The sequence below is a fragment of the Tachysurus fulvidraco genome, chromosome 7 (genome assembly GCF_022655615.1).
Source record: "Tachysurus fulvidraco isolate hzauxx_2018 chromosome 7, HZAU_PFXX_2.0, whole genome shotgun sequence".
Classification (NCBI taxonomy): domain Eukaryota; kingdom Metazoa; phylum Chordata; class Actinopteri; order Siluriformes; family Bagridae; genus Tachysurus; species Tachysurus fulvidraco.
Genome location: NC_062524.1, coordinates 25,155,495 through 25,178,940, shown reverse-complemented (window position 1 = coordinate 25,178,940; position 23,446 = coordinate 25,155,495). Strand labels below are relative to the sequence as shown.

The 23,446-nt window shown below is 41.7% G+C and overlaps 1 protein-coding gene across 8 annotated transcripts in view; it reads right to left on the bottom strand.

The window, feature by feature from the left end:
• The window catches only part of elavl2 (ELAV like neuron-specific RNA binding protein 2), a 33,472-nt gene that overhangs the window by 7,343 nt on the left and 2,683 nt on the right, over positions 1-23,446 (bottom strand). For 3 of the 8 annotated variants that reach the window (XM_027158125.2, XM_027158124.2, XM_047816445.1), the window contains exons 2-4: positions 9,479-9,569; positions 6,429-6,669; positions 1,752-1,855 (exon numbers count right to left, since the gene is read on the bottom strand). In XM_027158125.2, coding sequence (XP_027013926.1) covers positions 1,752-1,855; positions 6,429-6,669; positions 9,479-9,550 — 417 coding nt within the window. In that variant the 5' untranslated portion in view covers positions 9,551-9,569. The remainder of the gene's footprint in view (positions 1-1,751; positions 1,856-6,428; positions 6,670-9,478; positions 9,570-23,446) is intronic. The other 5 variants (XM_047816446.1, XM_027158127.2, XM_047816447.1 and 2 more) reach the window with 3 other exon arrangements.

The following is a 23,446-nucleotide window of genomic DNA, read 5'->3' as shown; positions in this document are numbered from 1 at the left end:
TAGTTAAACTAATGCCTGACTGCTTGCTCTGTAGAGTTGGTAGATGACTACATCCAATTAAAGAGAGAAAACTAGTGATGGTGTAACATTACAACAGTATTTTATTAGTTAATCGTACAATGTTCCTTTAGCTGCTACTCATCTGAAGTGGACATGTTTTCTCACAAGCCATAAGAAGGACTATGTATATACACACACACACACACACACACACACACTACACATCACAATACATTGCAGATATATTATCTAGACAGCTAGCAGTGCTAACAAGACAGATCCAGGAGAAAGAGGACTTATTCTTGCCAGGTTTTAAAGGAGTAAAAGATGCGACGGTCTTCTTTATCTGACTGATCTGTCAACAAGGAATAAACAGTGTACGCTGAGATAAAGGAAGCGCTGATGTGTCGTCTCAAGACTGTACAGGATGACGCATCGATCCTGCATCACGGCACTGATGTACAGTGTTATTATAAACAAACGTGACGCATATCAGAAACTTAATTTCTGTACCCGGGCTTGCTGGACACTAAAGCACAACCATTTTAATTTCAACGTGACCGTGTGCATCATGGGAAAGTGTGTGTGTGTGTGTGTGGGGGGGGGGGGGACTAATTTGTGCATTGCTAGAGTTACTGCTGCATCTTTAAAAATCACAGCTAAATTTCTTTCTACTCCCTAAAATAGTTTTATCTCAAATGAGGTTTTGATGCCTTTCAACTGTTTACTTAAGAGGACGAAGCGAGACGGCGGCAGCGAGCAGCGGTGACACCGAGCTCTCTGTTAAACAATAATAATAATAATAATAACAGAAAAGAGGAGCCTCTTGTTGCACTGTGGGTTTTTTTGGGACTAGCAATAAAGCGAGCGCTTGAAGAGTGTGGATTTGGAGCATCATCACGCTGTGCTACAGAAGACTAAACTTCATGTGTCACTAAAGCTTGGCTCGTCATTTTAGGACGACGACTAGAACTGTGATATAGTATCTGCTACTAACTAAAATCTCTCCCTCTCTCTGCCTCCTCAGCAGCTCTGCCTGGGTGACACAGTGCCTGGTGCTTATCTGCCTAAATTTAATTAGAACGCTGGCAGACACGAGACGTTGGCTCGGCTCCGCAATCTCGACCACGTCGATAAAAACTGCCCACTTTTAATTAAAGCTTCGACGCAGTCTGCACGCACAGGAGCTGTGATCGATAAACGCCACCAAACTTGCCCTTGCTTTTCTCTACTTTACGTTCTGGAGAAGGGACAAAGCGAATGCGCTGCCATAACCGAACACTCGCTCGTCTGTCGCTCTAATGAACGCTTTTCTTCCTCCTTCTCCTCCTGACCTCTAACCACATTTGTTCTAACTTGTCCAACACTTCTTTCCTTATTTAACTTCATTGCTTTTCTTTCAAAAATACATTCAGACTGAAAATCTACAGTTTGTAACAAAGTGTTGTATTGCAGCACACAGTCCTTTTACGTGCTACTTATACCAAGAACGACACACGGGAGTGTGTGCGCGCGTGCGTGCGTGTGTGTGTGGAGTTTTACAGCAACCACTCGCCACTCAAATGGAAAGAAGCTGCCACTCATCCGTTTTAGTTACGTCTGCACGTGTTCTGCAATTTCAGGGATAAATGTGCGTATGGTTTAATCAGAAGCATCAGATCCTTCCACACGTCTATCACCTCACCTTGTGTTTGGAGGGGAAAACATTAAATGTAGCGTCTAGGCTGTTATTCTGTTTAGATGGCTCTTACCTTGATGGTTTTGGTTTGCAGTCGCAGTCCGTTGAGAGTGTTGATGGCTTTTTCTGCGTCTTTTGGATCCACGTAGTTCACGAAGCCGTACCCGAGGCTCTGCCCTGCGATCAGACAAACGGGTTCAGATACTGTATTTTAATACGCTTCAGTAACGAACTGAAACGTGATCAAAAAGAGATCATTCTGTTAGAGCTGTTAGCTACAAAACAATTTTGTGGTGTTGCTCAACGCACACGCAAAATACAAACGCGACAAAGTCGAAAACGTTCGCAAACATGTTTATACTGTACATCTTTCGCCAGTCACAGCGACACAAACACCCCACTGATCATCAGCCGGTTCCGAAGTGAGAAATGTTTGTTTATTCTACGCGCTCCACAATCTGATAATTTAGGGGGCGGAGACGGCAAAAAAAGCCACACGGAGACATTTATACAAACCGCTGCACTTGGGTTATTCAGGAGCTCTGACTGGTCATGGGGTGTAACGTGAAATCCAGCTCGTGCTGCATCGCGTAAAACAGGCTTCGGGCTGGTATTTTCGACGGAGCCGAGCGACTGAAACATTTCCTGATAATACAGTAAACAGAAGGCAAAGCAGCCGTCAGGTTATTATGCGGCACGTAGAAGCATCCCCTCTCTGTTCATCCTGCTTACTGAATTTAAAGTTTCTCCTCCGGCCTGAAATGATGGACGGTTTTATTTTAATAGACACGGGTTGGGGGGGGGGGGGGGTAAATAAATAAATAAAAATAGACTGCTGCTATGACTCATCAGGCTGAGCAATGAAGATCTCTGTTCTCTTGAATAATTTCAATCTCAAATCTGCCTGAGGAATAATAAATAAATAAAAACAAAAATAAAGCTCGACACCCACTCCCTTCCACCACATGGTAGCGATGCAATTTCCACAGCCAAGATGTAGCTGCTGGTCAGGTTCAGCTCAGCCTCCTCCGCTACAGCGAAACCTTCTAATGATCAGCACAGACGGTGAGATTGCAGTGAGAGGATGCTGTGTGCCAAAACGCAGCATCCAATCCAAAAAATTACAGCAAAAAGAGCAACACAGGAAATCCTACTCTGGGTAGACGGAGCTGGTGGTTTTTTTTTTTTTTTTGGTTTGGGATCCCCAAAGCGCAACCATCCGGAATGTGCAAGACAACCGCTTGCCATTATACTGTACAAAAAATATAGAAAAGAAAAAAAACCTCCTTCAAATGAGTCTCAAAAATAAACAAACAGGGACTGGGTGTGTAACACGAGAGCGTTTTATTAACGGGGCCCGAATTAAAAAAACAAAACAATTAGCAGACACGAAGGTCAGAAATGACAAAATAACATGCATCGAGTTTACGATTTCTGGTCTTCATCTGGATACACAACATGATTAACAAACAAGTGTAGTCAGGATTCAAATACTAGCACATCGATCTATTGTTGTGTGTCCATGCAAACACCAGAACACGTCTGTACTCGTTAAGCCACGAGGGCATTAGTGATATCAGACACTGAGGTCGGTGTTCAGTGGTGTCGAGTACGAGTCAGGACTCGGTTCTATAACCTTCACCTCTGCTTTGTGCACAGGGGCATTGTCATGCTGGAACTGGTTCGTGCGCTCTTCGTTCAAGAGAATAGAAACCGTAAGACAATTTTGTACCTTCGTTTCACAGTCGAGGGGAAAGCTTACATATAAAAAGGAGTGACTGTCAGCATCCTGCTCGTTATACTCATCGCGTTTGTCGTGGTACAGTTTACCTCGAAGTACATCTTGCGTATAAAACACGTCCATATTCCTTGTCTGTTCAGTGAAAAAACCCTTTCCTTTTTGTTTGAATGCTGCCAAAGGAACCAAAAGGTCTGACTGTGAATGTAAATAAACAAAATAATGGATTTCACATCTGACGAGGCGAATTTGTTACCGTATCATAACTAGCATTTTTCTAACGTGAGGGGGCGAAAAAAAATATTACACATCATCTTTCAGTCACCAAAACCAACCAGCAAAGTGCCAATTAAACCGGAGGAATACATATTCGTCCCCGAGAGAGCGGCTCTAAGCACCTGCTTTCTCTATAATTGGCTCCCCGTTTAGTGCGTTTCTGTGGGGGATCTAACAGAGGTGTGCTTTAACAAGGAGACCGAGAAGCTGAGCGGAGGAAAGAAACGGAAAAGATTCAGTCTCTGTATTGACAGAGGTCAGGGCTAAATAACAGTTACACAAGTAGATCTTTAGCATTCGGCCAGAAAGACGGCTGCAGTCAGAGTAAATAAATAAATAAATAAATAAAATCTGATTCACCAGGAGGGTGATGTAACGCCACCTGAGCAAAGCACAAATGACCACAAAGGCCAAAAGTGCAACGGTAAACATGCTCCAAAACACTAGTCATAAATCACAACAAAGTCCGGCACAGAAATACATTGGCCACAAGAGCGGCATCCAAAAGACAATCTGTAGCGATGAGTGGTGGGTGTTTAGGTACAAGCTGCTCAGGAGGAAGAACAGAAGAAGCATCAGAGTCTGGTGAAGGTTCCCGAGATACCTCGAGACTCCGGCGGGGGGTATAAACTGTTCATGATGAGGAGAGTGAAGAGGCTCATCCGCTACAGCAGGTGTGTAAAGGGTTCATCTTCACTTGCTCTAGGCTCCTGCGTTTCCCGAACAAGACCGAACAGATGATCGTCGTCCTCTTTCCTCCGTTCTGCAGGGTGGCGTTTGGGTGCCTCAGAGACACAAGCGCTGCTGTGTGTTTTTCGGAATTTTAAGGAATAAATTCTTCAGTTGTTATACAGTTCAACAGTAATCATCTTGTACAGACACGTTTGGGCAGGAAGAACTCTACAGTGTTCACTCTGAGCTTCTCACAGAACTCTACTGTGTCGTACGTGAAATGTCCGCTATATTTCCGGATGCTAATTTCATCGTGGCCGTGTTTACGGTTTAGAACTAAACCTGTGCATAGAAGCAGCATGTAAGGGATTAATTCCACATAACGAATTCAGCTGAACACGTGAGATCAGATCCTAACAATGCAGAAAGCTAGATGGGACATGTTCAATGCATCTTACTGAGCCACAGAGCCGGTGGCGTGCTGGGTGGATGTGTGTGGTGCAGGATGCTAAACAAATGCCTCGAATAAAACCACTGATGTTTAACAATTAAATGGCTCTTTAAAAGGGACCGAGCCGATCTGCTCGGATAGCGGGCGAAGTTTCATAACCGCGCTCGCTAAGGGGGGGAAAAAATAATCTATATAAAAAAATAAATAAATAAAACGAGAACATTTTGCTCAGTTAAATGCAGCCGAGCAGGCTTCGCCGTTTATTGGGGAAAGAGCCGTTTCAAATGTAGGGATGCAGAGCTATAAAGTAAATGAGAGAGAAAGAGAGTCATGCTCAGAGCGCTAACTTTTGAAATCAAATGCTTATTCTGGCATCGATTTTGTTTGGAGGACAAACAAGCGAGTCTACATTAAAAAAAAAAATTAATAAAAAAGGTTAAGAAATTACTCCAATCTGCTCCAATACTCCAAGGAGGAATCAGTCTGCATTTGTTTTGTGATAAACTCTGGATGGCAGAGAGTAACCCTGCTCTTATATCTAGTGTTAAATGTAGTAGCAGCTGCAGAAATCAGCTACATTACACATCTCACACACACACACACACCCCCACCCCAAACTGGGCGCTGAAGCGAAGACGCACGACGGCAGTCATGATGATGAGGTTTTATAAAGAAAGTAGAAAACACTTTGCTAAGAACTGTTGATTTCTTCATGTATGGAGACTTTAGGGACGACTCGTAACGGCAGACTGAAGGCTGTAATCGATGGAAACTCAACACGAGCGATGTAAAGAGAAACAGATGCAGCAGCGTGACGAGTCCTACGTGTTCACACACAAGGCTCACAGTAGTCCGCGGTTACTGAGGTGAGGCTCCACAGTGATGACAGCTTTCACGTAGGACGTCCGTTTCATAACTGTCGCATCAGAGACAAAGCCCGCCGCATGCCCACGTCCACAACACAATCACCAGCAGCGCCTATGAGCAACAGCCCCAAATTTAGCAACGAGTTCATCCCTGATCCCTAAGAAGACCTGATCTGCTAACATTTAAAATATTACCCGTGTCTTAAAATATTCGATTCTGTTTGTTTGGCACTTTTAACAATGGACTCATCCTCATGTGGATAAATCTGAAGAGTGACGATATAAATAATGTCCTTTCTACAACCGATTGTAGTCCAGTGGAAAAGTGAAACCAAGAGCTCCTGAGAACTTCTAGGAAACAGAATAACCAGTGAATATTAGTGACTTCAGAAGAGACGTTCAGGCTGAACATCTAGAGCTCTTCCTGTACCACCACACACACACACACCCCGGACCATACGCTTCATTTCTGACAAAGATTCCTTTTTAATAATATTTATTATTTTTCTCTCAGCCTCAGATGAGGACAGGGAACAGAGCAGGCGATGCGCTTTTGACAAATTTTGGGCCTCGACCTTCACATTCTTCCAGGCTGCAATCTTCTAGGCGCTTCACGCTTCTGTGAGCAGAACAAACCTAAAACTGTGTGTTTGTGTGAGTGAGTGAGTGTGTGTGTGTCCTACAGGGATTTCAAGCCCATTTCTTAAAGTAAAAAGTGAAGGAGAAATAAATAACTAAAAACCTCACCTGTGATTTTGTCTCGTACGAGTTTGCAGGACTCGATCTCTCCGATGCTGCCGAAGAGGCTCTTGAGCTCCTCCTGGGTCATGTTCTGGGGCAGGTAGTTGACAATCAAGTTTGTCTTGCTGTCCTCCATCCCGCTCGACTCCACCGGTGAAGAGCAGCTGTTCATCTGGTTCGGACCGTTGCTCGTGTTGTTGCATGTCGGTCCGTTCGAGAGCTGCGTTTCCATGGCAGCAATCACCTGCTAAAGAACCCCAAAAAATTAGGGAAGAAAAAAAAAAAAAAAAAGGTGGTGGTTGGGGGGGTGGGGGCAGATGTGTCAAGTCAGAAAACACGCGTTAACCTTCCGTCTTGCCAACATGTCATCATGAGCCATTTTACCTGTAGGTGCGAGAAAGATTTTAAACACGGATAATAAAACTAATAAAATGGGGCTTTATTGAAGGTAAAAAAGTTTGGAGGTGTTTAAAATTTATTTTTTAAATCGATCTCGAATGCGTCGTGTATAGAAAATTAATTTATTCAAAATTAAGTCACTTTTATTTATTCATTTTATTTAAATGCTGTATATTTATCTTTTTTGGGTTATAAATAGCATAAGGGATAAAAACCCTCACAAACTGTTTGTGGTCTGAAGTTTCAGTTCTTTTTTTTATTTAAGGTGTTTAAACGTTTCTCCTGCTGTGTGTGTGTGTGTGTGTGTGTGTGTGTGTGTGTGTGTGTGTCTCACGTGAGCTAATAGAACTATAAGCATTAATTAATGACTAATTATCTACAAATCGCTGATCAGGTTGTGTTAAAGGACGTGTAAGAAAACGACAAACTTATTTCCTCTTGTGTACAGAATAATAAGAACCAGAAATATATCAGGAGAATTAACACCATAATTAACACGGCTATAGCAGAAAGCAGCTGATCAGCAGTAAAACATTTCCTAATCATATTAACATTAGCACCAAGTAACAGCTAATTACACCAAGCTGGAGAACAGCAGTAAATACAAACCTTATTTACCTCACAGCACATGGACACAATCACCCCCGCTTACACACACACACACCCCACAACATACCCCCCTTACAGACACCCACACCTACAGCATATCCCCTTCCACACACCCAGCTACAGCATACCCCCTTCCACACACCTCGCTACAGCATACCCCCCTTCCACACACACACACCTACAGTATACCCCCTTACACACACCCTACAGCATACCCCCTTACACACATACACACACACACACCTTACACCCAGCTGCAGCATACCCCCCCTTCCACACACATACACACCCAGCTACTGCATACCCCCCCCTTCCACACACACACACCCAGCTACAGCATACCCCCCCCTTCCACACACACACACCCAGCTACAGCATACCCCCCCCTTCCACACACACACACCCAGCTACAGCATACCCCCCCTTCCACACACACACCCCCAGCTACAGCATAGCCCCCCCTTCCACACACACCCCCAGCTACAGCATAGCCCCCCTTCCACACACACCCAGCTACAGCATACCCCCCCTTCCACACCCCCAGCTACTGCATACCCCCCTCCACACACACCCCCAGCTACTGCACACCCCCCCTTCCCCACACACACCCCAGCTACAGCATACCCCCTTCCACACACACCCCAGCTACAGCATACCCCCCTTCCACACACCCCCAGCTACAGCATACCCCCCTTCCACACACCCCCAGCTACAGCGTACCCCCTTCCACACACACCCAGCTACAGCATACCCCACTTCCACACCCACAGCCAGAGACTTCATACCACCTTCCACACACCCCCTTCTTCAGCGTACCCCCTTCCACACACACCCAGCTACAGCGTACCCCCTTCCACACACACCCAGCTACAGCGTACCCCCTTCCACACACACCCAGCTACAGCGTACCCACTTCCACACACACCCAGCTACAGCGTACCCACTTCCACACACACCCAGCTACAGCGTACCCCCTTACACCCAGCAACAGCATACCCCTCACCACCCCAATAGCATACGCCCTTACACCCCATTCCGCTACAGCGTACCCCCTTACACCCAGCAACAGCATACCCCCCTTCCACACACACCCAGCTACAGCATACCCACTTCCACACACACCCAGCTACAGCGTACCCCCTTACACCCAGCAGCAGCATACCCCTCACCACCCCAATAGCATACGCCCTTACACCCCATTCCGCTACAGCGTACCCCCTTACACCCAGCAACAGCATACCCCCCTTCCACACACACCCAGCTACAGCATACCCACTTCCACACACACCCAGCTACAGCATACCCTCTTCCACTCTACAATATAGCACTTTACACACACCCCTTTACATACTTCCTTACATACACGTCCCCTTACATAGATAGGTCTAGACACCAATATATACACACACACACACCCCACCCCCTATAAACACACTCATCACAACCTTCTCTACCTGAGAATAAACAATCCAACCTGTAGCCTTTTATAAAAAACATCAAACCCCTTCTTCAACCAACAAATCCACAACACAAACTCCTTCAGAATTTCAGCCTACAATCTGAGTCTTTAAATCAGAAATTTACTCGAGGTCACACACACACAGGCTTCCTGAACCTTTATTTGCATAACTAAAGTTTTGAATATGTAATATTTAACCAGACGTGTTGAGATGTGAGACACTGACATCATTTAGCCCCCCCCAATTTTTCCCCACTTGCATTCTGCATCTCTAAAGGCGCTCGGTTTAAACTACAGTTTGGTGTGTGTGTTTTTTTTTATTGTTGCCTTTGCAGCTCTGTTTTATGTTCTGTAACTGCTCCAGTGTGAAAAAGTTTAGAAACGAGTTTCACTTTTAACACAATGAATCGGACCTGTTTGCTCTCCATACTGTGATTCGTAAAGCGCTCGAGATGCGACACGTCGCACCACAGGAAAATGCCCATGAATTTAATAACATGAGGGAGAGGAGAAGAAGAGAAGGTGGAAAAAAAAGAAAAGAAAAGAAAAGAAGAGGTAAAATAAGTAAATAAGTAGTAGTCCCACAGACCCCAGTCCACGGCTCAGCCGCCCACGAGCCACTTCTAAGCAGAGAAGCCACATCACACAGCCTGACTGCCATGTTAGTTTGGAGATGCCGTCTGCAAAAATGTGGACACAGAGCACACCGTGTTAAACACACACACATCAGAACACATCACATCAGTACACAAAGAGGGAGAGGGACTGCTTTTCCTTACTATTTGGTGACCGGGGAAGCCATTCAGACATCAGTCCATAACATAACAGAGCATTCATAAAAAGTCATTTACAGTAAAAAAAAAAAAAATAAATAAAAAAATAAAAAAAATCTTCATTTCATGCTCAAGTCTATTATAAATCAAACACCATCATTGATACACGACACACAAGCAGTGTCTACTTTACATCCCAAAAAAAAAAAAAAGAAGAAGAAGAAGAGATACACTTGTGTACACTAGGTTACACAATCACCAGCTTTTTTCAGTCTTTTACATTTATTGTCAGGACGTTAAAGCGTCCGAGTTCATTGCTGAATGATCAAAGCATTATAGCGCGAGACGGCCAGCGACGCACCGAGGATCTACTGTCTACTGGAGACGGCTGTGACGAGCAACTGATCTCGATTTGGAAGTAAAGAAAAAAAAAATATTTGGAAAGAAAAGCTGGAGTTCGGAATCGTGAACATTTTCAGGTGTTTAACCGTGAGAAATGTTAATAGCAGGATAAACAACAGGTAATCTTAATATCTCGCTTTCGCTCACTCAGCCCATTTTACTCCTCAGCTCAGAAGTGCCACACTTCCATGTACATGAATGTGTGTGTGTGTGCGTGTGTGTACACGTTGTACAGAGGTAGCAAAAGTTCAGAAATTCTACCTAAAGTAAAAGCTCAGTTACTCATCTGTACAAATACAGAAACAAATACAAACTAGTTTCTGCTCCCTTTAATCCCTTTTTCTCTCATCAAGGAAGGTGGTGAGCAAAACAAGGCTCAAATATGATCACATTCCCAGCTCTCTCTCTCTCTGTTATATATTTAAACACATTAAGAGCACTTGCTTGTCAGGTTAAAGCTGAATTCCTTTTATATCTTCTGATAAATAGAAACGATAGACTGATTAACATCAGCTCAAGTTAAGATTTTGTACTGAACCTTTAAAACTATATTTCTGGAATTGACAGATTTTCTATTGCAGACAATCGTTTAGGACTTTTTTTATTAAAAACCTGAAATCACGACAGGTTAAAAGTCAAACGCGTAAGAGGCACCAAAGGAAAAAAAATGAATCCATGAACAAGAACAAAACAAAAGGATTAACCCGCATCATCATACAGGCTTCATCAGATGACACGGTCAAATAAAACCTTTATCGGTTTCTTTCTGTAACGACAAACCACTTTATTAATCCTGATCTTTTCTCACAGTAAAGCATATTGATAAAAATATTTTCCACCCTATTATTAACAATTAAGGTGATTAAGATAGTCTTCCTCCAAACATCCTGACTAACAACAAGGGAATAAAACGTAAGGAGGTTGAGCAAGTTGCCATTGATATTCGCAGAGAAGCAGAATTAGTCGTGCTGATTTTCGGTTTCCGTCGGTCAGAGACAGTTGTGTGTTACCTCCCTCACCAGGTCTAATGTGCTTACTCAGTCCTGTGCTTTGGTTGCCTGGAAACCTAATTGACTAGAGTATGACGAGCTAATGGGTTAATTAATACAAACGAGGCCCGTGCATGGAGCTGCATACGGACAGAGCTAATGAGCGAGCGCTCGAATTCCCGTTATGTAAGCAATGTCCTTATCGTCCCTCCGCTCGCACTCTCGAACAAAACAGGAGTAAGGTCTCTGACCAGCGTCTCTGGCCACGTTTCCCTTCCCTTACAGAGGTAAACGTGAGCAAGCGGGATACAACATCGAGCTGCCTGATGACCTGTTGTGTTTTGGTCCTTGCCTCGGGGAACAGGGAAGTGAAAACCTGCTTTAAAAAAAAAACAACTCGTATTTAATCTAATGGTATTTAAGCTGATTTTCGGTGAGTTTCGCCTTCACTGAAACAAGCAAAATATTTGTGTCCTGAGGCCAATGTGAAACCTACATCATGTCCACAGAGACACACTTACAGTATAAACACATCTACGGCTTAGAAACAAACACGATCCAGCGCTTCGTACTGAAAGGCGGTGTCCAACTAACACAAACCCGGTCACGTCTAAATAAACGTTTTATACCTAATGACTTGATTGGATGAAGGGAAAAAAAAAAAAAAAAAAAACTGTTGCATAGTGAAAGAAAATATTTTGGATGTTAGAAATAACTGAAGTTGGATCACGGCTCTGATGGGGCGTAAAGGAATAAGGGTGTTTTTTGGAATGTTTTACAGAAAACGACGTCGTTTAAGGTCCTTTCACACGTTTTAGTCGATGAATGGTGGGAGAATGTGTGTTAAAGGATGAAAAACATCCGTATGAAACATTCGCTGGTCAGAAATCTAATGCTGGGAAGTTGGAATGAATCGTTGAATGAGAAAAGAAGCAGTTGGTAAAAATTAGTCAGGAGTTTGATTGTTCACACTGCAGGTAAAAGTGGCCCAAATCCGATTTTTTTGGGGTCAAGTGACCAGGTCAGACTTCTTCAGGAGTAGTGTGAACACTCAAATCTGGCCCGGATCTGATTTTTTCAAGTCAGATCTGGGCCATCTCCATATGTGGTCCTGAATCAGATCCAGATCTGATTTTTTCCAATGTGGCCGCAGTGTGAACAGCCAAGGCGGATTTGATACGACTTTTACGTCAATCTACATCGACATTCGTCACAATTATGCGCTGGCGAAAACTTTTTTTTTTGCGCCGGCAAAAATGTGACACAAACGTGACTGGTAACATGTGCGTGTGTGTTTTAAAAGTGTTATATAAAGTGGTTACGTAAACCAGCTCATAAATGTTTGCATTGAATACATCACATTACTTCCTCCAAAACCTCGCCAACTGCGTGCTGCGTGTGACGTCATTGTTATTGTTCGTTTGCGCATGCGGGTCAGTTCGAGCATTAAGACTTGCAGTGTGAACATGGCCTAAAAAGAGAATCCATGTCGTTTCGCTCAGATGCTCTCAGACCGGCTGTGTTTTGATCGTGTGTAATTTCTCAGTTGTCACCTGATTGGAAAATAATTAAATAAATAAACAATTCAGACAAGGATATAAAAGAAATGTTTAACAAAAGCTGAGGTGAAGTGATCAAACACTCAGGAATCATTCGCAGCTCCTTAGACGCTTCTTTACAAGTAACAAATATTTTTCGATAAATGAACAAGTTCAGTGTGAATACAGAAAGGATCCAGGTGGACTAATAAAACCTGAACAAAACCAGCAGAGATTCAGCAGGAAGTCGACTCGAAGCGGAATCCAGGCTCAACAGTTATGATTGACGTTGATGCAGATTCGTATAATAAAAAAAAAAACACTATCCCTCCCGCCGCACACCAGCCTTTTTAATTTAACCACGTCCGACAGATCCAAAAGGGCGAATCGATCCAATCCGGCAGCATCTGAATTCGCTCTGCAGAGACCGCATCTTTAGCCTGCGAGAGCTCAATACAGCCTGAGGAAAAGAAAGGCTGACTGTGAGCCAGACAAAAAACAGCTACGCGAGGCAAAAAAAAAACGGCGAGGGGAAGACGAGGAAGACGGCTGCACTGTTTATCTAGCTTCTACACTCCTCTCCCTCTGTAATTTCACCTTTTAATCCAACAGGGAGGAAAACATTGGCCCACTTCCTGGCTTTACAAAGCAGCCCAATAAAAGAGAAGACAGAAGTGGATTTCAGGAGGGACGTGTCCACCACTCTCTACGCTCTGATAAACTGTGCACCGATTCTCATCCTACGCATCAACACGCTGTACTAGATTTCAGCCTGTGAACCGAATTAAAAAGATGATTCTTCAGTTGAATATTTAATCAGGAACCTGAAGAGACGGCTGTCTGTCTGCTTGTTGAATCGATCCTTACCTTCACGTCCTCCAAACGAATAAAACCCAATCCGTTTACACAATAGGGGACACGTTCACGACCCCAACCAGAAGCCATTAAATTTTATTGGGATACTAAAAGTTTAGATATTTGCGCTTGTGCGCCTCTAATCCTTGATGCTGATTTGAAATGCTGCAACAATTCTATCGCTGCTTTTGAACCCAAGAAGTAAAAATAAAAGAAAATCCCACAAACACCAAAATTCTTGTATAAACTCTTTAGGAAAAAACATGGTGTCAACACGGTGACAATATGACATTAGAAACATTGGTAGAAAATACTACATTTGTTTAAAGCCTTAAGTCCAGGGGGTTAAAATAAAGGAGCTGCTTTACCAATAGGGTCATGAGAGAAATGTGTACAGTATTTTCCGCACTACAAGGCGCACCTAAGAGCCGTAAATTCTCAAAAATCGGCCATGCGCCTAATAATCCGGTGCGCATTGTGTGCACCGAGTTCCAAAAAATCTGTAAAAATGTTGTGACTTTAGTAAGCGCTCCGCTTGATTGACTGTCGGACCATTTCCCACTGACACAGGGACATAATACATACACTACGTACGCTGGCAGCGATAAACCAATCAGAGAACATTACTTAATACGTACAGAGCGTACGCTTACCTTCGCCACGCCTCCGGTAGGTATAACTACCGGTATGTTTCAAAACATTCGTTTCTTCCTAAACATTATGCGCTCCACACTCCAGTCCTGTAGGTGGTGGTAAATGCACCTTAAGTTGGTTTGCCATCCGCCAATAAAAATCAGATGCTTACGAGGCACAATTACAAACTACAGGCTATCAGTTACACAGTGGTAAATGGGAATAGAGCTGTGAAAGAATTCAACATCAATGAATCTATGGTTCGGGAGTGGGGGAAGCAAGAAAATGTACTGCGCCAAGTTAAGAAGACACAGTAGATGGACTTTGATGGATTTGTGGGAGAAGATTGATTAAAAAAATAATGCGTGTGTTGTTAAACAGTAAAATAAAGTTCAACTAAACTCACTGTTTTGCTTCTGTTACCTTTTTTGTGGACCGTATGTTTTAGCATGAGCCTTATAATACGGTGCGCCTTATGTATGGGGTAAGTACAGAAATAGACCCCGTAATAGAGACTGCGCCTTATAATCCGGTGCGCCTTATGATGCGGAAAATACTGTACATTTTTATAAATTGTAGAAATTAAGGAGTTTTCTCTCTCTCCAGCTACGAAGATGGATTTTGTACTTTTAAACGTTACAGTGAGTTACAGGCTGTTTAATGTACGAGTGAACACGACAAATGAACTCCGCTAGACAAACTTTGACTCGACAGTAGTAGCAAAACTTCACCATGGTTAAATCTTAAGAATTGGTGATGAGTAATAAAAAAATAAGACGCTAAAGCGTTCATAACATCCATAAGAAGGTGAAGGTTTTAGGAATTCCTTCCTTTATCTTTCTTACTGCTCTCTTGTAGTAGCAGAGGTGTTATATCCGTGTGGTAAGTTTCTAGGCGACAAGACACAGTACTCTTGGACATGCGGCTAAATTCACACTGTGTATTTCAGCAGTGCATAAAAATGCACAACTGGGTGCTCCTGGGTCAGAGCGACCAACAATGATGGAGCAGGTCAAAAGAAAGAAATGAGATACATGCTGTATGTTCTGCCCTACTTGAGAGATGGTTTATTATTTTGTAAGGAATAAAGGCAATCTGTTGGATAACGCTCCAGCTCGGCCTCAGGGGAAGGACACTCGAGGACCGTTACTTTCCTGAGCCTCAAACAGGAACTTGAGTACAGCAGAACAATCCTGATTTCAACACAGAATGCTGAAATCCAATGACGAGGTCGCTCACAAAATGTCACGAGTTTAAGGAGACCGTGATTGTTTGCTTTTTTTCCCCAAAACAGTTTAGTTTTTACTACATTACACACTAGAAATTGGCTTGCGCTGTTTGTTGACTTCAGGACTCAGGCACACGCAATGTATAAACCGGAAGGAGGACAAAAAAATAAATACATATGCATTCATCTTAAATCTCTTCATGATGCAACGCTGAAGGCTGCCATTTTCTCAAACATGTAAGAACACTGTCAAAGAACTCATTATAGAATAAGGATGTTATAAGGTTTAATAATGTTATAAGCCATACAAAGGGGCGGAGCTACGGCTGCCACCACCCACAACTATGGTTTAAACGCTGACATTCATAGATAAATTTCAATAAACAAACATTTCAAGATGGCTGACAGTTTGTCTGTCACGCTGCTTGAGGTGCGAGTGCTGACACGAGGAAAGCCAAGGACAAATCATATTTAAGCATTTCCTCATTACCTTTATTACCTTCACAGACGTCCCCCTTTTTCCTTTTACGGAAATCTAGGACTATTTACGTCTACTAGGACCGTCACTAACTAGTGTTGAAAACGCATGCCATAACAGAAGGGGTGGGGCTTCGAGGCAGAGTCCATTAGCATTCAAAATTCATGAAGCCACAGTTCACAGCTCAAGGTCAAGTCAGAGAGAAGCAGAAATGAGAGATTTGTGCTTTCTGTAAACATTTTTCACTGCTGGAAAAATTTGCCTTAATCCAACTGCTGCTTTTTTTCATTTGAAATAGCCTAATATTTCTACTCAGGAACTCCAGTGTCTTCTGAACTACAAGCAAAGTCAAGTCCACTTCAGAAAGCACATGTCACCTCGACAGCAGTTACACGTGAACGTATGCCGATCGATGACACATGAACGTACATTAATAAACATACGTGATCTCTCTAGCTTGATCCAGCGACATTTCTTCCACCTTCATAGCTCGAACACAAGGTTGAAAGTTACACAAATCCGACTTTGAGTCTTGCTGCTATATAGCTCCGGACACTGAGCTATTTTCAGGCGTCTCCCACAATCGATGCAACGTGAAGTCTAAAATAAAACAATCCTTGCCACCTTCGCACAAATCTAAAAACTCTAACTGTACCACGGTGCTAATTGTTAACAGTCGGTTGACGTATTCTCGTCACGGCCGTCTCAGATCCGTGCAGCTTTAAAACCATCCTGAAATACAGCAGTGATGTTAAGCGGTATTTAGAGAACCTCTAGTCGTCTGCCATTGTCAGTAAGTACACACTTCCTCGCTGTAGCTTTGTTCTGATTTCACGTACTGCATTATATAATCAGCACAAGTCTTAGTCTATTCACAGAGTGTGGTTTCATCTAAAACCTGTGCTGATTTGGTGTGATTTCAGACAAGTCTTTATACGCAGTAAACAATTTAACACACCGGCGATGTAGAGTGTTTAAGTGTTTAAGTGAAGGAGCTTTTAAATGAAAGGCTTCTCTGGTGAATTCAGGGTTAAAACCTGTGTGATCCAAAGCGAAAGCTTGAAAACGGTCACACTTCTTGCCATCGCTGCGGGTGTTATAGCAAGCTGCGAGGCAAAAATAATCTAGAAAGGAGCGCCAAATGATCTGATGCCCACGTACACCGCACGCGGGTCTGGCATCTACCTACAGAGAGCTACTTTAACTCGATTCTCAATAACATTCAGAATGAAGGCCTACATCACAACTAAGGAGCTGAAACACAGAATGTCTAACATTTATGGTCAAGCTAAGTTTCAACTGAATGAAGATACATAGCTATGAGGCATAATCATAAGGAAACATCCTAGCAAGCTAGCCAGTTAATCCCACAAACACATTTTACATTGTTCCCTCAGCCCCAACAAGTCACCCGAGAACCATTTTCTGTCAAAATTATAAGCAACAACAGGGAACCAAATACACACTAAATAACAGAACGGGAGAAGAGAGAGGAAGAGAAGAGAATAGGGAAGTAGAAATAAGGAATAGAAAATGGGAAGAATGGGTGGGGGAAAAAATGGAAAGACTGAGGAAGTGGGAAGAATGAGGAAGAGGAGCAGAAAAGGAAAACCTGTAATCACAGCTCTGTTTAAGGGGTGAGATGAAGCAAGACCTTATTTCTCCTAGCTTGTTTTAAATCATGAAAGTGCATCATTTTCATACATCAACTCCGTTTCGGTCAGTACAAATGTTCCAGCACTTAATTGCTCTAGGGAAATAAGGCAATTATGTCGCACTCTCAAGGTTCTTGTTTGTGTGTGTCTAAGAACATTAGAAAAAAATAAAAAGTAAAACATCAGCTCCACTAATAATAAACAATAAGCTCTTCCCGGTCAGTATTTACCACGTTGTTGCTAGTCGTAATATCAGTTTCCTTCGTCTGTTTTGTCTTATAGGAATCGTAATAACCTGCTTTCCGGTTCAGACTTCCCAGCATCCCTCACCTGAATCATGTGACTTGTACTAGACACAGTACACACATCACTACCAAGCTCTTACAGCTTTTAACCTCCTTCATGAGCTCGACCAAACACGACGCGTCACGGCTTACTGAGACGAGTCGCCACGGAGTCGTCTGAATCAAAATGTTAACGACTTTGTCCCGGTTTGTTTTCGAGGCCTGTAGATTTTAGTGCAAAGAGTTTCTCCTAGTGATGAAATGTCTAAAAATGTGGGCGTTTCCTTTTAAAATTAAGAGAAGATCCTATTAAAGATAAGTTCTTCATAAAGCATTTTAACCCTTAAAAGACCTTACAAGGTCAAAAAGTGTTAGTTGTTAGGAGACTTAAGAGGATTAAAAGGAAAAAATGGCTGAAAGATGAAGGAGAAGAAATGTATTGTGTATGATATTTATTCATGATAGTGAGTTAATAAGATGATACAGATTATATTATTCTTACTTTTTTATTCTTACAATTACTACATCTATAACATACAGATGTTAGAACATCTCTAATATGATCGGTCACTAACGTAATCCCTACATAATATAGACTCGTACCTTAACAGAGACAAAGTGAAGGTTTTTAATAGAGCACTCCTTTTTTTCATTTTATCGAACAACCAATCAGAGTCTTTGAAAGAATGTGTCACCTAGTAACAGGTTAAGCCCCACCCCTTCTCTAAGATAAATGTTGTTGTATTTCCCTTGTTCGGATTTGCTCAGAGTTTGGTCCTGAATCACTCTGAAGATATGAATCATAGTTTAACCTGAATTAGGAGCTCTCAGAGACCACTCTTTATGAATACACTTTATGAATACGCACCCTGGTCTTTAAGGGCCTATGACTGAACACGTCTGAGCTAAGATAGCAGTCCACAGCAGCAGGAAGTGTGTAGATAACTCGATATTGTGACTATTAGGTCATGTTTTATTAACTATGATCAAAAAGATTATTTTCATTAGACCTTAATGAAGGCTATTCGTTTCCTTTTTTATTTCAGTGCATGATGGAGAAAGAAGCACAGGCTCACATTCTTCATCAACATGCATGAACAGGAAAAGGGGGAAAAAATAATTCAAGGCCTCGAACAGCAAGTTAACCTAGTTCCATGACAGTTGTGTTCAACTGCAACACAGCAAGAGCGAGAGAGAGAGAGAGAGAGAGAGAGAGAGAGAGAGAGAGAGAGAGAGAGAGAGCTCTGTTCTTTGTCTGTGTTCAAGAGGTTTGAAGTTCTTAAATGCTTGGCCTCAATAATGCATCAGAACAAGCTCGTACACCTCCTTTTCTCTGTCGCTCCTGAACAACATGCACAACTTTGAACACATGGCACCAATAATCAGTTGTGCAATGTGTCAGGATATAAAAAGCGTTTAAATCTTTATGGACACACCAGAAAACAGAGCTTTAACAGTGAAGTATTAAGGAGCCGAATGAAAGTCAAGCCAATCATTTACTGCGGAAAGTCTGCACTTTAGAGTTCACCAAGATTATTTTAGTTCGGTCTAATCCACTTTCTGATTAACGATCAGTCACGACTCGCCCAACGTAAACAAAGGGATCGATAATAATTAAAACTCACTGCAGCTTCCAGTCGTGACTCAGAAAGAGCAATTTAACAAGAAGAGACGATGAGGAGGAACGAGAACGGGGAATGTACGTAGAAGGAGGGAGAAAAAAAGAGGACAGCTGAGAAGGAAGAATGTAAGTTAGAAAGCAGAAGGAGGAAGAAGAAAGAAGACAACAAAGACATTAGTAGCAAAAAAATAAAAAATAAAGCTAGAACAAGACTAAATATTGTAAAAATGCTGAGGACGGACAACATGGCTAAGCACAATATAAACACTGCTGAGGATTAAAAGGGACAACCGACCTGTAGCATAGACGAGATCTACAGATAAATCGTTAAAGAAAACTTCTGAGATGAATTAACACTGATGTAAATGTACTGTGAATAGTCATGAGATCGACACGTCACTGTAGAACTGTTAGTCTGAACATTTGAGAAACGTTAAACCCCATGTAGTGTAGGGGATACAGGGAGCAGTGACCGCCTCCACACCTCATTCATTTCTCACCTTCATATCGGTTAACACTTCTGGACATAATGTGGCTCAAGGGAGAAGGCACACTCTTAGTAAAAGGTCATGAAGGTGACAAATTTCGCAAACCTGAATTACAGAGCATCAGGAAGATGATCACATCTTAAATAAAACAATACGAGCTGATAAGTCCTACACTACAGAGTATTAAAGGTTATGAGTGGAAATAGAGCCATAGAGTATTAGAGAGGTTATGATTGGAGAGAGCTCTAGAGTATAGAGTATTAGAGAGGTTATGGGTAGACAGAGCTATAGAGTATTACAGAGGTTATGAGTGGAGAGCTATAGAGAATATTACAAAGGTTATGAGTGGAAATAGAGCTGTAAGAGAGTATTACAGTGGTTATGAGTGGGGATAGAGCTATAGAGAGTTTATGAGTGGGGAGAGAGAGCTCTAGAATATAGAGCATTACAGAGGATATGAGTGGAGTGAGAGCTATAGAGTATTAGAGAGGTTATGAGTGTAGAGAGTGCTATAAAGAAAATATTACAGAGGTAATGATTGGGGATCAAGCTTTAGAGAGAACAACACTGGTACCAATACAGAGACAGCTCTAGAGAGAATAGTAGAGAGGTCATGAGTAGAGATAACGCTCTGGAGCTCTAGATTAGAGGTTATGAGTTAAGATAGAGCTCTAGAGTATGGGGTATTAGAGAGGTTATGAGTGGAGATCGAGCTTTAGAGAGAGTAAAGCTGGTACCAATACAAACTGTAAACCAAACACCACATACAGAACAAAAAAAAAACTAAACTTGATTCAATTGTTTTTTTTTGCCCCTTGCAGATTTGCCTGAAACTGAAATACGAGCCAGCGTCTCTTCAACCACTTGAACTAATCCAATGTGAATAAGGATATATTTGGTCTGGGCCATAAAACCTCCACTGCACATGCTCTGTGGAAAACCATTTCCAGTAGGACAAAGAAATGAGAAATGTGAGATGACACCAGCTGATTAACAAAGCAGCTAAAACATATACATCAATAAACCATTACTTTATACTAATCACTTTGACTTCTCTATAAATATTAAACCTGACTAATGTTTGTGTGATTAACCTTTTCATGCACAGGGTCCAGTCCATTTTTGACTATTTTTAATAAATTAAGAAAAATCCAGATTAAAATCTCAAACACTTCTATAAAGGTTCTGTTTTAGGTTTTAAAAAAAATCAAGGTTTTAGATTTTTGTGCATGAAAGAGCTGATACTCAGGAACAAATCAGAAAAGCTAATGAACATCTAGTGGAGACAACACCGTCCGCCATCTCGAGTCTACGCAGATGGTGAGGAAACTGCTGGTCTTGATGGTGTGGCACATTTTCCTCCACATCATAAACACCTCTAGTCAAGAAGTCAAGCACTTCTACACTTTCAGTACTACTGAGACTTACAGCGACAACGAAACAGTATCTTGTGCAGCTTTATGAAGCTTTTTATAAAGAGTCTCAGTGTAGCACGACCCAGAAGGCTATCGAACTCCACACAGTACTGGAAATCAAACACACACTCATTCACCTCAAACCTAACGAAAAGGAGGATTTAACTACCAGTGTGGCACAAAATAGCTGAGCAACAGGTTTAAATTTTAAGATTAGAAAAACAGCGGCACAATTTTGCCGACGTGGCAGGAAATGAAAATCCTTTGAGGAAAGAAGATTTTTCAGAGATTTAGAACTACAATAAGATCTCATACAGCTTACGTTCCTATGAACATGTAGTAACACGGGGTAACTGCTATGATCAGCTGTGTATCTGTTTTAAAGCCAGGAATCAAGGAATTGTGATCGAATACTTTGCTTCAGCAGTGAATAAAATGCCACACGATGTTGTGAAAGCTTTAACGTCACACTTTCCTAAAACAAGCCCATAAAAGTACAGGAATATCCCTAAACTGGGCTAGTGGGGAGGGGGGTGGAAGCTATTAAAAAGGAAAAAATAAATAAATAAAACATTTTCCAAAAATAAGGATTGCTCAAATGGCAGTCAGAACACACAATGACGAAGACACTGAAATAACAAGCACACACTGATTACCGCACTGCCGTTTAATCAACTCTACGCTCTAAAAACGTGATGAGAAACTCAAAGAAATGAAGCGCCGGAGTCTGAAAGCAGCAGTAAGACCCTTCTCATTAAGTTACACTACTACACTCAGGTGGTGCAACATTCATCACACAGCTACATGAACACAATCCAGATATTTTTATCTCTGAACACATCTCGAATCTCAGCTTTGTACTTTAAGCACATAACAGGACTTTTTACCAGTTAAACCGCATCCTGTTCAATTCTTCATTCTGACTGGTTGTAGAAGTAAATGGCTTATCGATAATGTGACACGATTGTTACAGTCTTAACTTAAATTACAAGTTCATGTTAAGCTTGTTTGGCTCCACACAGGCTGATAAACTGATGTAGATTTTTTTTCTACTTTTTGAGACTGGTGAAGAAACAAGAACTCAAGTTATTGCATGTGATAAATTATTCTCATAGAAGAGAAGAAATGTAAGGTCTTATGTAAGTAATAACACCAGAGACGAGGCTGTTAAAGGGAAATAAAGCACGTCAGAGTGGTGTGATGTAGTACAACACAAAGCACTGTCGCTCCTTTAATAAGTAAACATCCTCCATCCAATACATAGCATAAATGAATAAGAATCATGTGGATTATCCACCTTGATCTTTAAATAGCATGTTAATAAATTGATATTTATTTGGTTTTACCACATTTTATTTACTAAAATGTTGGCGTATGATCATTGTGGAAGAAGATCAAGACTTCAGGATGGGAAATTTTCTGGGGGAAATTTTTTTTTTTTTTTTGTGTTTATATTCTAACAGCACTCGCCAACACATTGGCCCAATCCCATCCAAGCCCAGAGCATGACGTTTAGAAACAAACCACATGTGTATGATGATTATCACATTAAGTGATACAGTATATGATACAGTAAGTGATACAGCACCATGAACAAACCAAAGTAGCTACTGTACCTATAATCATTTACTACTGTATACAAGTTAACCAGATTTATTTATATTATATATATATATATCTCGGTCTCTGTCTCTCTCTCCAACTATATCAGTCTGTCTATCTCTATGCCCATCTCACTATCTATCCTCTGTCTATCTATTGTCCATCTCTGTCTATATCTGTCTATGTCTATAAGTATGTCTATCTCTCTATCCTGTCTATATCGCTCGCCTATCAATGTCGATATGAAATGTGTTTTAAATTATTTACATCTGCAACAATCACCTTCCCTGTTGATTAGCCGTAGCTATAGAAACAACGACATTAGCTCATTAGCTAATTAATACAACAGCCATATATAAAACAGCTGACCAATTATGTCAATTATGTGACAGTTTGGTGGAACCACGAAAGCGAATATGTTTTATTTAAGACAGAATAAAAAATAACTATTTACTACCAGGATACTACCAGACTTTAAAAAAAATAAAAGCTAATACAAGCAAGACAAAGCAAAAAAAAAAAAAAAAAAGGCCGAAACCCAAATTAGGGGGTAAGAGATATATAGTGCACTAGGTTGAAGGAGGAACGCGACTGCG